Source organism: Juglans microcarpa x Juglans regia, chromosome 6D (genome assembly GCF_004785595.1).
Source record: "Juglans microcarpa x Juglans regia isolate MS1-56 chromosome 6D, Jm3101_v1.0, whole genome shotgun sequence".
Classification (NCBI taxonomy): Eukaryota; Viridiplantae; Streptophyta; class Magnoliopsida; order Fagales; family Juglandaceae; genus Juglans; species Juglans microcarpa x Juglans regia.
In genome coordinates, this window is record NC_054604.1 from 34,356,595 (window position 1) to 34,373,017 (window position 16,423).

Sequence of the window (16,423 nt, forward strand, 5' to 3'; positions counted from 1 at the left end):
TCCACTGTCCTTCTCAAAGGATCTTGAGTTGAAGACAAGACAATTTGTTTCATCAGTAAGTTAGAGAAGGTTTGTTTTTTAGGTAAGGTGGGTCCCTAATCGAGAAAGATAGAGATTGGCATGATATCCATGCAATATGTCATCATGAAATCTTCATAACCTTGACCTCTCAACTTGCTTTCTACATTTCATTTTGCCCCAATATTAGTTCCTCAAGATCAGTTCTACTAGTTGTAAATTGTCATGTCTAGATCATAAAAAATAGGTTGATTTCTTTTCCTTTTTCTTGAATAAGATTAGGACATCAGACCTACCAAGCACATTAATGCAACTCCGGAGACAGACAATTTGGATTGGAATGTTGCTCAATAAAATGTAATTTCCATTTTTATCCCATTCATTATTGAAAAAACCTTACTAGTATCTGAATATATATCAAGACTGTTTGGTAATTGCGCGTGAACATAAAAACCAAACATTCTATATAGGGATTAACAATGTGGACAGTGTAAACAGTATAAATGCATTATAGGATTGCCAACATAAGTTGTGCTTAAGGTTTTTGTCTTTTATTCCTTCTGGCCGAACCATAGAAGAGGTAACATTTTATAATCTTTTAACTGTGACAGCTAGCACATACCCACCCTTAGTGCTTAATTTACCAGTCACTTTAATGGGTTTGTAACACGGCATCAAAGGCATCACTACTTAAGCATTCGTTTGTATAGTGAGATGAAGTGATATGATCTTAGATAAGTTGAATAAAATATTATTAAAATATTATTTTTTAATATTATTATTATTTTAAATTTTAAAAAAATTAAAATTTTTATTATATTTTGTATGAAAATTTAAAAAAATTATAAAGATGAGATGTATTAAGAATATCTCTATATCCAAACGAGACGTAATCGTATCCACGAGCAATCAAATCGCTCATTACTCTTACAATATCGCATTCAGAAATAATGGTAAATAGAATTCTTACAAAGAAATTCTATTTTAATTTCTCCACGAAAACACACTTCTCGTGGACGACACTAATGATCTATGAATTATATTACCGCATGATCTGAAATGCCAATTTATAAAAGAGAAATACCCAATCCAAGAATAGGAAAGGGTACAAGTGATTTTGATATCTAATGCCAACGTCAACAAATGAACAGAGCCCATCCAATCAGGATTGTAAAACACTGCCCACATCAAACCTGACTTCTATCTTTCCTTCTGACCCATCATGAACTACAAAGTTCCATTTTTTTTTTTTTTTTTTTGTTTTATGAATGCTCCCTTGGGGGGATGGGCACAATATCCATGACCATAATGCTGTGTACAACACATCGCCACACAGCATAATGAATATTGATTGATTCATTATTGAAGGTTAGTCTGAAGAAAAAAGTTTCGTAACATTATTGTTTGTCGGGGCTAATATGACTGAAAGAGTATCATGCAGGTGCACGCGTTTGTGGGACATGTTAGGGGTACCACATGAGTTGGGTCCTACTACTGCAATGCCAACCAGAGGTTTCCCAAATGAAACAACATGTAAACGGCCTAAAGGTAACACTCCTCTGTCGTGCAGTTTACTTCTTTGCTTTCAGAGAGAGAGAGAGAGAGTATCTGATGTGGATTGGCCTTTAGATCTTAAAAAGAGCCCTGGATTGAGAGAGGGTTCATGAGAGTCGGTCTAGGAAGGAAACGAGGAGTGGAGCGAGGATTTGGGCGAGAAATGAGAGAGAATATTATGCATGGTTTGAGTTTTGAAAAAATATAGGCTTTTTTAATTTCTTTATTTCTGTTTGTATTGACATATATAATATATCAATATCCGATCTGTCTCCCAGACGAAGAGCTGGGTCTCAGGAAAATCGGAAACCTCTCAGATACTTCTCTCTGTACACACTCTGCTGACTATCTCTACCTCTCAGTCTTTGCTCAAAACTTGGCTACGTTCTGGGTTTGTTCCTCAAATTCGTTAACCTGCGAGATTTGGTGTAACCTTTTCCAGCCTCGATTCTTCAAATTCCTTTAGATTTTACTTCCCTTTGATTTCGATATAATGGGTTTGTGAAAGTTGAGATTCGGTTCTCTCTTCAAAATCTCTGTATCTGCTTCAAATTTTCTTGAAACGTTATCGGAAGAAAACGACAATGTCTCGAGAAGACAAAACATGAGTACAGCAATACAAGCAATAACTTGGGTCTTTCTCTGTGTCTTTGCATCTGATTTTGCTTCTAACTCACTTGAAATTTATATACTTTAGATGGAAAAGAACAAGAATGGATAAAGCGGATCAAACCCAGAGGTATAACAATAGCGGGAGTGGTGGTGGTATCGGCGGCGTTGCTAGATCTTCCAAAAATCCAAAGCAAAAGAAAGCCCCACAGAGAGGACTTGGGGTGGCACAGCTTGAAAAGATCAGGCTAGAAGAACAGCAAAAGAAAGATGTAGCTGCAATTTTGTCACCACCAGCTTCAGTATCACAGAGAAAATCTTCCTTTCTATCTTTGCCAATTCCAACTTACCACCATTCTAATCCATCTTCATGCTCAATTCCTTTTCCTTCTCCATCCCTGCCTGATCTTTCATCACGAGATTTGTTAATCCGGCCACCTCAACCGGCTCAAAACAACGATGAAAAAAATTCAAGCACGGTAAATAGTGGTGGATTTGAAGCCGGATGGTTGGGGATTTCAGTTCCCGGGCTGGGCTGTGTGCCTAAATTGTGGAACTCCTACGAGTATAATCTGGAAAAGGAGAATTCTGGCATGGATCCCAGATTGGCATTTCGGTCGAATTTGAATTTGCCTTACGAATCGGACAACCATATTTGGCCACCCCCTAGTTTGATGCCAAGAACACAGCAATATCAGCAACAGCCGATGGTAAAATATTTGCTGCATATGTGTTTTATTTAGCTTTCGGGGAAAAAAAGTTTTCATCCCTTTAATCATTGCATTATTACAACTCCTTTTAGTTTTGGATTTGAAGAGGACTTTGGTGTATGAAAATTGTAGGTGAATGTCTCATCAGGTACTTCATCATCATCTGTACTAAATTTTCGTATGGAGCCCCCTTCAAACCAAAGCTATCATTGCAACTATTCGCCTATGTGGCCTCCTGAGGAAGTGAAGGTACGTAATCGCAAAACCTGCATACTTTTGGTGATCCCAATCTTCTTCTTCTTCTTCTTTTTTAAATTTCCAATCTTTTAAACATGGAGACATGAGTCTTGGTGACAGATTCACAAGAATTTTTCTCATTGATTGAATTGAGCTCTTTAAATTGCAATTACTTTATATGCTATTACTGCATTATGCTCGGGATTTTACTTTGTTCTTCCAACTAAGACATCTAAAAAATGAATTTATTTCTTATGGATTAGTTGTTTAAATGTAGTATAGATGGTTGGCACGAAGAGGCTGTATCCATTCTCTCTAGACAATTCTTCAGGCCCCTCTTCCCACTACAAATTACCTAGCCTTGTTGTTCCTGTCAGATCAGATGAATCAGCCTCATGCGAAAACGTAGGCATGTTTAATTTTGAGGGCAGCAATTCAATTCTAAGGTTAGCTTATTTTGTTTCCAATCTATATGTTGGCCTGTACTTATAATGTTACATATATGGCCTGATCTTGTGTTTTCTTTGTTTTTTTTTTTTTTTTTTTTCCATTTTCAGAGAGAGACCCTCATGGTCAACTTCCATTTCCAACTCTAAACTGAATTCAAATAAAAGCATAAAAGAAAATGAGGTTATCAAAGGAGAGTTTCTCTCATTATCTCCCAGAATCACTTCAACATGTCCAAGCTCAAATTTCATGCAGCATTCAGCTTGTCTGGCCTCTCAAGACCCTGGATTCCGTGATGAATCACTACCTTATCAAGTAAGATCACAGAACAAAGGGCCACATCCCATTTAAGCAATATTGTGTTTCTCTCAATTTTGATACATTCCTAGCTGTTGGTTCTATTAATTTATTGAAGGGAATTGTGGAAGACCCAATTATCAAGCCGGCAGGGTCAAGTCTGTTGAATCAGCAACCACCTTTTTATTACTTTCTCCCACCCGCAAAGGAGCAAATAGGCAAAGCAACAACCACTATGAACAATTGCAACGGCGGAGTAGGAGAAAGGATTGATCTGAATTTGAAATTATAAAGTTCTCTGCCCATTCTTCTAGTTTGTTTGGTGGCAGGCTGTTTGTTCCTCTCTATGAGACAAAATATACTAAGAGATTATCCTATCGTCTTGGTTGTTCTTTTGAATATTGCAGCAGGTTACATACAATATATCTCTAAATCTGCATATGTAAAGCTTGAGTAGAAAGGAAGGCCGAATCTTTGGCATGTGAAGGGAAGAGTAAAGAGTAGAGAGTAGAGAGAGATGGGGAGAAGTAGATTTGTTTGTTAGAATGTGTTTTAGTTTGATGAAGTCATGGTTGGTTTAGTGGGTGGTGATTTTGGGGCCTTTTGCATTAATGTTTGTGATGTGTGGTTGGTGGAGGGATGGAGGAGGCACGAGATTGGTAACAAACTGTTTGCGTTTGGATTGTGGGAATCTGACTGTGCTTTGTCTTCACCTTGTTTATCTGGGGTCCTCATCTCTGACCTTTCATTATGGTTACAGATGGGTGATGCAGGAAGGGCCTACCTAGGGCCAGAGAGAGAGAGAGTATGCGCCTGAGGTTTTGTTTTATTAAAGCTAATTGTGCCAAATTGATTTTCATGAATTTTTTTTTTTTTAAATTCTGATTTTGTTTACTGGTGTTGCAATCATTCAAATGTTCCTGAGTAATTTCTGACCTCAAAAATTGAAATACTTCAATCACACTCTGCTATACCCATTTTTATAGAAAGATTGATGGTAAAGAAGTAATGGAGATTAATAATAGCCACCAGCAGATCTAAAGATTCTGTTCTTCAGGGATTTCATCAACAGCAGCCAAAGGCCAAGAAAAAAAGATAATAAATAGAAAATATACCAGACTTTGAAAGCAATAGTTATGCAACTACAAAGTTGCCCATACTGTTGCAGCTTTCAATAAAGTTTTAAGTATAAACCAAGACGCTTATGTATTACAAAATAAGCAGTAACATCTGATTTAATAGAAACAACCTCCGTTCTTTGTACAGGAAATGGAGTATATCCTCCAATCAAAATCTTGTGCAGGGATCCGTGAATCTATGACCAACCCAAAACATAGTCAAGAACATAGATCAAGGCAAGGGAGAATGGGTAAAGTAGGAAAGCTACAAAAGCCGTCCAAAGAGGGAAATGGGTGCGGAAGCTGGCGAAGATACCCACCACAAAGCAGACAATAATAATAACCAGCACTTCAGATGAGAATTCCCATGTCAATCCCCTAACGTAAACAAGGGCTAAGAACACTGAGAGGCAGAGGACATTATTCATTGTTGCTGCCCCATATAGCTGCATGCACAAACAAATATATAGATTATAATCAATCACTTCAAATCAATCGAGGTACAAGAGATGCAAAATATCTGAATTGTAATTCTACCTATCAATTATATGAATGACATTGACATCCATATTTTGGCTGATTGTTTTCCTTTAGCTAAGACACCAAAAATACTATTTGGTATATATATCTTGAAACTTCTGTAATTTATCCGGCATTTCACCCTATAGAACAAGTACTAAACATTGATACAAAGAGTGGGGGAGGAGAAACAAACCTCGGAAAAAGTTAAGGAGGCAGTTTTACGTTTGTCACGGCTAGCAAATATAATTGCTGTCACAGCTTCACTAGAGTTGGTAGCGATGGGCAGCGCGATGAATGAGATGAAGAAAGCAGGAATACTAGTGGCATCAGAAAAGTTATCAACGGCATCTACCAAGGGGTCAGCAACTACGGCAGCAATGAGAGTTCCCAGCAACAACAATAGCACTGCTTTGATACATGTCCACCTGGAACCCGCAGCATCCTCAGATTCTTCATCGCTTTCATCACCCACATCCAACAAATCATGCTCTCTATCTGTGTCCTATAATAAATGAGTTTCCAAAGAAGTCAAGCATCTTGTTTGATATGAAAATCACGATTGAGCACAATACAACTCAACTTAATTACCTGGTGAAAGGCATTTAAAAATGTAAGCGTGCGAGCACCAGGATCACCAGGGGCAGTCCGCATGCCCGTTGCCCTCTTCAGCCATTTAGAAGTGCCATTGACAAACTCTGTCTCGTCGATGAAAGAATCCTTGGATGTATCAAAATCTCTCATTAATTTATCTACAGCTTCATCCTCATTCAGTTCAATCTCTTCAAATCGAATTCCAACAACCAATGCTCTCAATTCACTACGTGAAATTTTTCTATCGCCATCTATGTCTACTACAGAGAACAACCTGTCATGATATTGAACAAAATTCAGCAAATACCAAAAAACCTTTGTAATGGACAAAAAAAACTGTCACATATTTTAACAAAATAAAGATTAAAAAAAAAAACGAACTTTTTAATGCTTTCCTCATCAGGTTCACCATTATCCTTGACCAGCCTTCCCACTGCCTGCATTTTTAGATGCCTTAGAAGTCCAAATATAACATGCTTGTGCTTCACATAAGATATTTTTCGACCCTGGATCCAAGGTTGAAGGACCTGCAAAAGGTTTTCCATGTTATCCATCCAACAACCAATGCTCTCAATTCACTATATATATGCAAAAGGAGCGAGGTTGAGATTATGGTAATTAATGGAATGTTCCTCACCTTCAAATTCCCTTGGCAACGGTGAACAGGGAAAAAAAAAAAAACAGAAAACCTTAGGGCAGAATGTGCACTGAGCCGAATAACTAAAGAGGAGCTAAGGATGGTGGATAATGAAATACTTAAAAGTACCTCAGGAGTACTTCATTCGAGATTTATCAAAATTACTTGGTGGAGAATTAAATTTCACCAGTTGCATGCTGTGAGGTCAAAATCTAAATCAGATTTTATATAGAATGGGATCAAACCTAAATACATGGTATGGTATTTATATGGGATTCCTCTCTTATTCTTATGCGGGATGCAAGTGTGCCAAGTGCCGATTGTCAAACCTTAGCATCTAATTAGTCATTAAACCTGCACCAAGCATTCGACAGGTTAACTCAATGGTTTGGCATTGCCAAGGTTCTTAAGGGGTCGTAGCTTACTTCCCTTCTAAAATCCCCGACTAAAACTCTTGCCATCCCTTAACCTGACTTCAACCATGTATTAAGTAAAACCACCAGTTTGGTTGTTTATCGGGTCCATAAGATAAACTGGAGCCTAAAAGCAGGTCTATCATTCTAACCAGCTAGAGTACAGGTTTAGTAACGCTGTCTAAAACCCTCAGTAGAACAAATTTTCAGAGTTTCCACATCAGAAAAAAGAACCATTCAATATTTTTTTTTTAATCGGTAAACAAATTTTTATTGAGCAAAAGAGTAGGCAAGAGCCCAAGTATACAAGACAGGTACAAATTTGACCTTTGATATGTTACCCATAGTAAAGCGGATATTTCTTGCATATGTATCCCAACCTCTTCTTATATGCTTCGATAGCCCAACTCCATAAAAAGCTCACTCACCTCATTAGAACACCATCCTCCCCATGATTCCACATGCTTCAATTCAATGACAATTCTCCACAAGGCCCCCTTGTTCATAGAGGCTGGACAAACCCATTGTGCCTCACCTGGGGAGCTCACATCAGCTAAGAAGAGAGCAAGAGAACTTATAAGGGTATGCTTGGGGAATGTGACAAGATGATAAATCTATAAATAGTAATAAAATGGTTTGTGAATAATAGTGGAATAGTTTAAGTAAGTTGTTTTATTGGGTTTTGGGAAAAAAGAAATAAAAAGTTGAATAAAAATATAATAAAATTAAGATATTGTTAGAATATAATTTTTATTTTAAATTTGAAAAAATTGTATTTTTTTTTTTTTTTTGTGTTTTGTTTGAAAGTTTGGAAAAGTTGTAATGATTAGGTAATGATCAGATGAAAAAATTAAAGATTTGAAATTGAAAATTGTTTGTATTTGAGTAATGTCTGAAAAAGAAATTATGATATGAGATGAGATGAGATGTACTCCCAAACAACCTCTTAGTCACCTTCATTCCCCTCCCTATAATGTGTATTGCTCGACTTCCTGCACACTAAATCTCAAACAACTTTGTCTCTATGAGGACTACCTTCGTGCACCCCATCCTTAAAAATTACACCTCCTAATATCTTCCAAAAAAAAATGGTAATCGTGATGGAGATTACCAGCCATAAACATTGATCACAAGTAGCAATAGAAATGAAAGAAGATGTACAGAGAGAAAAGTTCAGAACAAATGCTATTCAAAGATACCATTCGGTATGATCCACAGGAGAACGGAAAATTTAGATAAGGGTGGCTAATGAAACTGTACAGAAAATAAATTATGGCATAAACACACTTACTTGATAAAGACAATAGGAAATCAATAGTAGGAGAGAGACAATAAGCGCAATCAAGACTGCCAAGTGCCTCCCCGACGTTGAACCGAGAACTTGTAGTATTTGAACGATTAAAAATGGGATTACAGAAATCAGCATAATCCTTGCAGCATAGCTAGTCCAGATATCAGTACTAACACCCGATTCTGCAACCATGGGGATTTTATTGGGTCATGAATCCATGTAACACGTTTAATCCTACAGTTATAGAGAAGCACTACAGGAAACATAAACAAACGATTCGGATGTCTATGATAATAACTTAAGCATCCATTCATAACTCTCACAAGTTCACAATGCAATACAGTTCAGTGGATGGCATATATAATTTTGTGCATGTCTACTACATATCAGGTGGGTCCCATGTATATTTGCCTCAGGTTCACATTAAAAATGAGATATTATTAATACAGTTACAGATCAGGGACAATGGAAAATCTTTGATTTTCATAATTGACAACTAATAAAAAAAAATATGAAGGACATACTGATCTGTTTGTGGCGGTGCATATGGATGGAGAGAAATGGTCGGAATTTGATCGTGAACGGACAATGGACGAGATTTTAATGGCATGAACGTAGATGATTTCCTTATATCTTTAGACACTCATGCATAAGTGTTGCTTTTGTATATGATCCGTGTATTTGAATTCAAATACGCATATTTTAATAAAATTATTATTTACTGATAAAAAAATAAAAAACCGAAGGACATACATACCAGTCAAGTTAAACCCCTTTGTATCTTGTGCATCTTGTGCAACTCCATCAACGAGGTCGCACTTGCCAACAATAACGCATGTTCCCCATATTATCGTAAGAAGCATAATAGTTGAACCAGCTAGCAAGCCCATACCAACAGAAACTTGGCTTTGAGCAGTTTCAGTGCTTCCTGAAAGACCGGATACTATACAAGGCAGGAGATTATTATAAGAAGCATTAGAAAACCAATCGAAAAGCGTGGGGTTTTCAATGGCTCTGACAGATAAAATCCAGTGAGAGAGAGATAGAGATATAGAAGTTAAGAACACTAATCAGTAACTGGTCAGACCTTTTGGCACAATGAACCAAACAACACCCTAAGTCAGCTAGCTGTGCAATTAGAAGGATTCTTTATGTTACAAAAATTGATAAGCAAATTAATGGTTAAATGAATATCATCATTTTTTTTTTAATTTAAAGGATAATAAGCAATCAGGAAAATTACTTCAAAACTCGGTAGGTAGCAAACTTCCTAGATCTTTCAAATTATCTAATTAGTTCCATTTTAAGCGTGTTTGAAGCCTTTTTAATGAAACCCAATAGGAAAACAAATTAATAGCACATTATTTACAGTCCTTAATTGTTTATTGCGGCCAAGACTTTCAGAGAGGTTTGGATCGTCAAATAAGATGAGATAAAATAAAAGTAAAAAGTTAAATAAAATATTATTAAAATATTATTTTTTAAAATTATTTTATTTTAAATTTTAAAAAAATTTAATTATTTATTATATTTTATATGATAGTTTATAAAAATTATAATAATTAAATGAAATGAGATTAGATTAGTTCATAGGCTATCAATCCAAACAACTAGTAAGTACTCTTAAGCTGTGTTTAGATGTTGAAATAAGTTGAGTTGATATGATAAAATATTGTTAGAATATTATTTTTTAATATTATTAATATTTTAAAATTTAAAAAATTTAAATTATTTATTATATTTTATATTAAAATTTAAAAAAATTATAACGATGAATTGAGTTGCGTTTAGATTTAAACGTATACGCATAGTGCTCTTATCCCAATACAAAGTATAGTCAAAACTACCAGTATCAACCTTTCTCCCTTCATGGTTGGAGACCTTTTTTTTTTTTTTTTTTTTTTTTTACGGACGTTGACATTCTGTATTGATGTCGTTGGAGTGATTTATGTCCTGATCAATGGGTATGCCGACACAACTTAACCATAAGGAGAAAAATATCAATCCACTATTAACACTTCCTTAATTATTAAAAAAATAAAAAAAATTAATTATTAAAAAAATAAAAAATTAAAATATATAAAGTGTCAAAATAAAAGAACAAATTATATGGACAAACTAATATTTTTCTGGCCATAAAGTAATGGAAAATGAGTCAGATGACCATTAAGGGTGTGTTTAGATGTTAAAGTGAGTTGAGTTGAGTTGTGATGATAAAATATTGTTAGAATATTATTTTTTAATATTATTATTATTTTTAAATTTAAAAAAGTTGACTTATTTATTATATTTTATGTTAAAATTTAAAAAAATTATAATGATGAGTTGAGATGGATTTGATAATCAAATACTAAGTAGGTCAGGAGCTGTTAGGTTTGGACTCAGTACTACTGTGGACGTAGATATTTTCAAAGATATTTTCACAGATCGCGGCAGGAATACTACTGTGGACTGTGGAGGTAGATATTTCCTAAGATAGTTTCCGTTAGAATTTTTGACCAAGGAAATAAGGGAAGAAAATAATAATAATAAATAGTATCCAAAATTCTATTATCTTATGGTCAGTCTTATCTTACATTTATAAGTTGCTGTGAAAATCTAAAAGGGGGTACTGGAACTTGAAGAGAGGAAAAAATAAAGAAAGAAAGTCGACATGTTAACGAGGTCCGGTTTGGGTATATAAATATATCTTATTTTTTAAAACTTTTATATAAAATATAAAATATAATAAATAATTTAATTTTTTTAAATTTTAAAATAATAATAATATTAAAAATTATATTATAATAATATTTTATTTAATCTTAAATAAAACATCTCACCTAATCTACCAAAGGAGCACTAACTTCCAAGTTTTAAGATTTTCTTCCGCTTTCGAAGAGACGAACAGACCAAAGAAACAAAAAGAAAAAAACAGATCCAAATTACAAATTTTCACAAAATAAATTGAGAAAAACTGAAAAGTGAATAGAAGTGCTCACCAAGAATAAGCATGGCATCCGGAAGGGCGCCGAGGATTGGAAGGAACAACCCGCCGATAATACCAGGGCCAAGAATCTCCAACAAGAGCTCGCTGCCATGCGACAAATAGGTGGCGGAGAGAAACATCAGGTAGCCATAGACGAGGATGAGGAAGATATTTCCAAGGACGGTGGTGGTGCACGGCAAGAACCCGTAGGTCTGCTCGCAAGTGGACTCGGCAGAGATTAAGGAAGAGGACCGGTTGAGAGCGAGGCAGGGAGGTCCACGGAGCTGCTGGACTCCATCGGAAACTAGATCAGAAGATAAAGAGTAGTACGTACGGTGGGTGATGAAGCGGCCATAGGAGGGATCGCATAAGATCAGGAAGAAGAAGAGGATCAGGAGGAAGGAGAGGGTTAGATGCTTGGACATGGCCTTAGCCTTAGCTTTAGAAGAAGGGTTTTAGGCCGTGGGTGGGGATTTTGTGGGAGTGTTGATCAGTTCTTTGAGACATTTGAGAGTGAGCATGAAAGTCTATATATGCTTTTGAATCTGTAAACCGTAATTTGGCCCTGAGCATGAAAGTCTTCCAACCAATACGAACAACTTCATGTACGTGCGAACGAGCTGCATGCAAAGCCGCATCATATATTAATAGAGCCACAAATAGATAAAAAAACATCTGAGAGCGAGAGATTCTGGTATGGTTTTGTGCGGCCATGATCATCACATATATCATTACATACATTCATACATAGAGAATGTACTGGTGAGAGGGAGCTAGAAGAGTGTCGAAGAGCTTACGTGTCATGAGAATTGAATTATTTGAATTGAAAAGGAAATTAATATTCTAGTTAAATTTTTTTTTATAAATTAATGTAATTTATTAGATTATAAAATTATTTTTATTATAAAATAAATTTAATAGATGAAATAAATATATAATTACTTTTATATAACTTTTTTATGAATATAACAGCACTATCTGCCAACAAAAAATAGTAGTAAGTTATGGTCCATACACGTGGTCCATATTCCATACACCTTGGAGCTGTACGGCAGCGAATGATGAGTGGTATGGTGTATCTAACCCAATGTTTTGAATATCGTATCGGATAGCGTACCGGTCAAGGCACTGGAACGAAATATTTCGGTACCGGTACCGTTTCGGGATAGCGTTTCGGGATAACGTTTCGGGATAGTCGATCTATAAATAAATTATATATATAAAAATTATATTCTAAAATAATAGTCTATATATAAATAAATTATATACAAATACATATATATATAAATTATAAATAGTATAGTCTGAATTGAGGGTTAAAAAATAAGTTTGTAGTTTGAAAAAACAAAAAAAACGAAAAAAAAAAAAAAAAAAAAAAAACACACAGGCCGAAATATCGGCCGGTACCGGCCGAAATATAGGCCGGTACAGGCCGAAATTGAGGCCGGTATGACCGGTACCGGCCGGTACGGCCGGTATTTTGGCCGGTACGGAACAGATATAGTACCTGTACCGGCCGGACGGCCGAAACGAAAAATTTCGACCGTACCTGCCGGTACGGTACGAAATTTAAAACTTTGATCTAACCCAATACAAAAGTGGTCGACCAGAGATCAAGATGATCATCATTTCATGCAGTTATGGGAAAAGTTTACTAATACTACATTTAAATTTAAATGTTGACTTAAGTTGAGACGATAAAATATTAATAAAATATTATTTTTTAATATTATTATTATTTTGAGATTTAAAAAAATTAAATTATTTATTATATTTTGTATTGAAATTTAAAAAAGTTATAATGATAAGTTGAGATGAATTTGATTTCCAAAAGAAATCTAAGAGTACTCTTATTAGATTAGTTAAAAGCTAAATTCAATAAGTATTTAGTTATTAAAGAGTAAAATATGCTTACATTGAATTAGCCAAATTCCAAATATTTAGAATTTAGCTACTGTGGTTTTCAAAATTTTTTCTAAATTTGAAGCTTACTGTATATACATCAAATATATATTTTATTAATTATTTATCTCTCCATTTCTTTCTATCACATATTTTTATCACAATTGATATATTAATTTGAGTTAATGATATATTAATTTAATAAGAATATGATTATTAATTAATATATAATAGGTAGAATAGTAAAATATGATAAAATTAAATAAATTAGTAATTAAAAAAATTAAATATTTTTGAAATTATTAGTTATTCATTATTATATAATGAATAAATGTATAATTTAATGTAGAGATTTGATGTGAATAATCAAAACCAAATTTATCTTATATTATTTTATTATTATTTAATGAAAAAATAGGTATTCCAATGTGAAGATTTATATGAATGGAATAATCAAAATTCAAATTTCTCTTACATTCATAAAAAATATCCTTTAACTTTGCATAATCCAATGAAAATGCTCTAAAAGAGCGGTGGAGCATTATCATTAGTCTATGCATATGCATATGCAAAGTCATATTTGCATAATATGACCCTGAAATCCTCCACATTGACTTATGCATATCCAAATATTTAGCTATCTATGAACAATGTTTATCCAAATTTAGATAACCACTATTCACCCTACAAATCATATTTTAATCATTATTTCTCTCCTCTCACTCTCTCTCACAATCATTTCCTTTTCTCTCTCATTCAACAACACAACAAACCTTTACTTGCACATTCATTTTATTATTATAATATATTATATATTCTTTTTTCATTTTATTATATTTTTAATATAATATATAAAAAGATTATATTTTTTATTATTTCATTTGTATTATTAATGTCAAATGTATGTAGTGGATACTAATTGTAAAATATATATAAAAAAATTGATTCTAGCAAAAAATTAATAATAATAAAATAATAATATATTATTATTATTTTGTCTCAAATATGCATAAACTAATGTGAAAATTTTGCTTGAATGACAAAGTGGATATGTAAAAAAGGTGATTTTGCATATGCATATGCATAGACCAATGCTAATGCTCTTAGTCGCTTAGAGTAGCCATTATCGCTACGTCAAAATCATCTCTCTTTTTTTTTTAATATTTTTAATTTATATTTTTTATTATTTTAAAATATTTTTAAAAAATATAAAAAAAATATCAATATACTAATATTCATTTCTTTAACTATTAAGTAAGAAAAAAATTAAAATATGAGAGAATAAATTGAATAGGCAAAATAACATTTTTCTTACAAGAAAGCTGCCGAAAGAGGACTTTGAATGGATTGCAATTACAATGAGAAGAATCTGACAAAGGAGAAATAATTTTTCTTTTGAAGGAAAAATGGCTGCCTGAGGAAGATCGTCCAAGCAGCTAGCTCATCATGTTGAACTCCAAGCAAAATTTCTACAAGCACATTTGTGTGGAAATTAATTAGGAAAAGCAGACTTTTAAGAGAAGATGCCTGCCAGTGTTATACTAAAATGAAGGGAAGCCTGGAATTTGATTATGTTAAGGCTAACTGGGATGCAGGCATTGATACAAATAACAAAATGATGAGAAATCGGAATAATTATTTGAGATAGTGAAGGGGAAATCTTGGCTTCTTTGAGTGCTCAAATAAAGTTTCAATCTCAAGTACCTGTAGTGTAAGGTGGCTCTGTGAAGAGCAATGGTGCTGTGTGTAGATCTGGATTTTAGAAATGTCGTCTTTGAAGGAGATGCTCGTGAAGGGGTCATTAATATGGCCAATATCAATAGCGAAGATGATAATTAGTCATGGTATGGGCAAATTATAGATGATATAAGATGCTTCTCAAGAGGGAGAAAATGATGGAAAGTTCAATTTACTCACAGAGGAGATGGTGTAGCCCATCAACTTGCAAAGTTAGGTTTTACTTACGATGAAGAAGAAGATGTTTGGATTGAAGAGGGTTCTGATATCATTATCGGAAATGTATTGAAATACAAGATTTGTATTGATTGAAGGGAAATAATATAACCACAAATGAATTATACAAAAACAATCTTACAAACTGATATGATTTTATGTGGTTCGTAAATTATAAGTTATTTATATTGTAAAGTAGATCTAACGGATTAAATGAAGTCACATCAATTTGTGAGATTATTTTTATGTAATTTCTTTATAGATGTAGTAGTACTCTTGAAGGATTATTGAAATAAAATTCCTGTTTTAAAAAAAAAAAAAAAAAAAAAAAAAAGAAATTAAAAGAAGAGGAGCCGAGTGGGGACATCTTTACCCTTTTTCAATTTTGGATGTACTATTTAAATGATTCTGGAAATCTCAGACAGGAAGGAAAATTATTAAAAGTATTTTTAAAATATGAATAATTCAGTAATCTTATTTAATTTAAAAACGATATATTATAATTACAAATATTTATACGAATTCTATTTCTTAATAACATATATTTTGTAATAAAATAAAAAAAAGTATTCACAAATTAATTTCTCAAGAAGAAATAGGGTAGAGAAAAGACATACTTCCATCCCAACTAAACTTTTTTGAAAAAATCTTCAAACCGACGGGGTGTTTCTGTGAGTTTTACACCCCCAATAAAAGAGTGACACGTCATGATTTTAATATACTTACCGTAGACCCACATGCAAATTACAAAGTTCGTTTTCCTTTCCTCTCTCATCTTATCGCCCTGAGTTCCTTTTCTTCTCTCATCTTGTCGCCCACTATCTCTGTCCTCCGACTCCTTACCGTGTCCTTCTCTCTGTGTGGTCCCCATCGCTCTCTTTGTCCACATCCCGTTTAAGCAATTTGGACGAGCAACAACCACTATGAACAATTGCAACGGCGGAGTAGGAGAAAGGATTGATCTGAATTTGAAGTAATAAAGGGCTCTGCCCATATCTGCTAGTTTGTTTGGCAGGCTGTTTGTTCCTCTCAATGAGACAAAATATAATAAGAGATAATCCTATCGTCCTGCTTCTTCTTTTGAATATCTCTAAATCTGCATAAGTAAGCCTGAGTAGAAAGGAAGCCCCAATCTTTGGCATATGAAGGGAAGAGT

General features: G+C 33.9%; 2 protein-coding genes across 6 annotated transcripts; one reads left to right on the forward strand and one right to left on the reverse strand.

Moving 5' to 3' along the window:
- The first annotated feature begins 1,584 nt into the window (after positions 1-1,584).
- LOC121235167 lies at positions 1,585-16,330 on the forward strand. Of its 5 annotated transcripts, none has more exons than XM_041131445.1 (6): positions 1,585-2,891; positions 3,024-3,140; positions 3,411-3,574; positions 3,686-3,890; positions 3,991-4,132; positions 16,216-16,330. In XM_041131445.1, the coding sequence occupies exons 1-6, from the start codon at positions 2,286-2,288 to the stop codon at positions 16,242-16,244; spliced, it is 1,263 nt and encodes a 420-aa protein (XP_040987379.1). In that variant the 5' UTR covers positions 1,585-2,285; the 3' UTR covers positions 16,245-16,330. The 5 variants fall into 5 exon arrangements, with proteins under 5 accessions (XP_040987379.1, XP_040987376.1, XP_040987377.1 ...); XM_041131442.1 differs by lacking the exon at positions 16,216-16,330 and having other exon boundaries at positions 1,586-2,180; positions 2,270-2,891; positions 3,991-4,271; XM_041131443.1 differs by lacking the exon at positions 16,216-16,330 and having other exon boundaries at positions 1,586-2,000; positions 2,270-2,891; positions 3,991-4,271.
- LOC121235165 (sodium/calcium exchanger NCL-like) lies at positions 4,871-12,097 on the reverse strand. Its single transcript, XM_041131439.1, has 7 exons — positions 11,426-12,097; positions 9,202-9,387; positions 8,445-8,626; positions 6,485-6,630; positions 6,101-6,377; positions 5,706-6,014; positions 4,871-5,436 (listed from the first exon to the last, which is right to left on the reverse strand). Exons 1-7 carry the CDS (start codon positions 11,835-11,837, stop codon positions 5,188-5,190), a joined length of 1,761 nt encoding a protein of 586 aa, XP_040987373.1. The 5' UTR covers positions 11,838-12,097; the 3' UTR covers positions 4,871-5,187.
- Positions 16,331-16,423: the final 93 nt, after the last annotated feature.

What these genes read in the sequence shown, in the direction of transcription:
- LOC121235167 (XM_041131442.1), top strand. Translation starts at nt 2,286, where the DNA reads ATGGATAAAGCGGATCAAACCCAGAGGTATAACAATAGCGGGAGTGGT. An exon ending in AATATCAGCAACAGCCGATG is followed by an intron (nt 2,892 to 3,023) that starts GTAAAATATTTG and finishes TGAAAATTGTAG; the next exon opens with GTGAATGTCTCATCAGGTAC. An exon ending in GGCAGCAATTCAATTCTAAG is followed by an intron (nt 3,575 to 3,685) that starts GTTAGCTTATTT and finishes TTCCATTTTCAG; the next exon opens with AGAGAGACCCTCATGGTCAA.
- LOC121235165 (XM_041131439.1), bottom strand. Translation starts at nt 11,837, where the DNA reads ATGTCCAAGCATCTAACCCTCTCCTTCCTCCTGATCCTCTTCTTCTTC. An exon ending in GGATGCCATGCTTATTCTTG is followed by an intron (nt 9,388 to 11,425) that starts GTGAGCACTTCT and finishes TGCCTTGTATAG; the next exon opens with TATCCGGTCTTTCAGGAAGC. An exon ending in TTTTAAATGCCTTTCACCAG is followed by an intron (nt 6,015 to 6,100) that starts GTAATTAAGTTG and finishes CATTTATTATAG; the next exon opens with GACACAGATAGAGAGCATGA.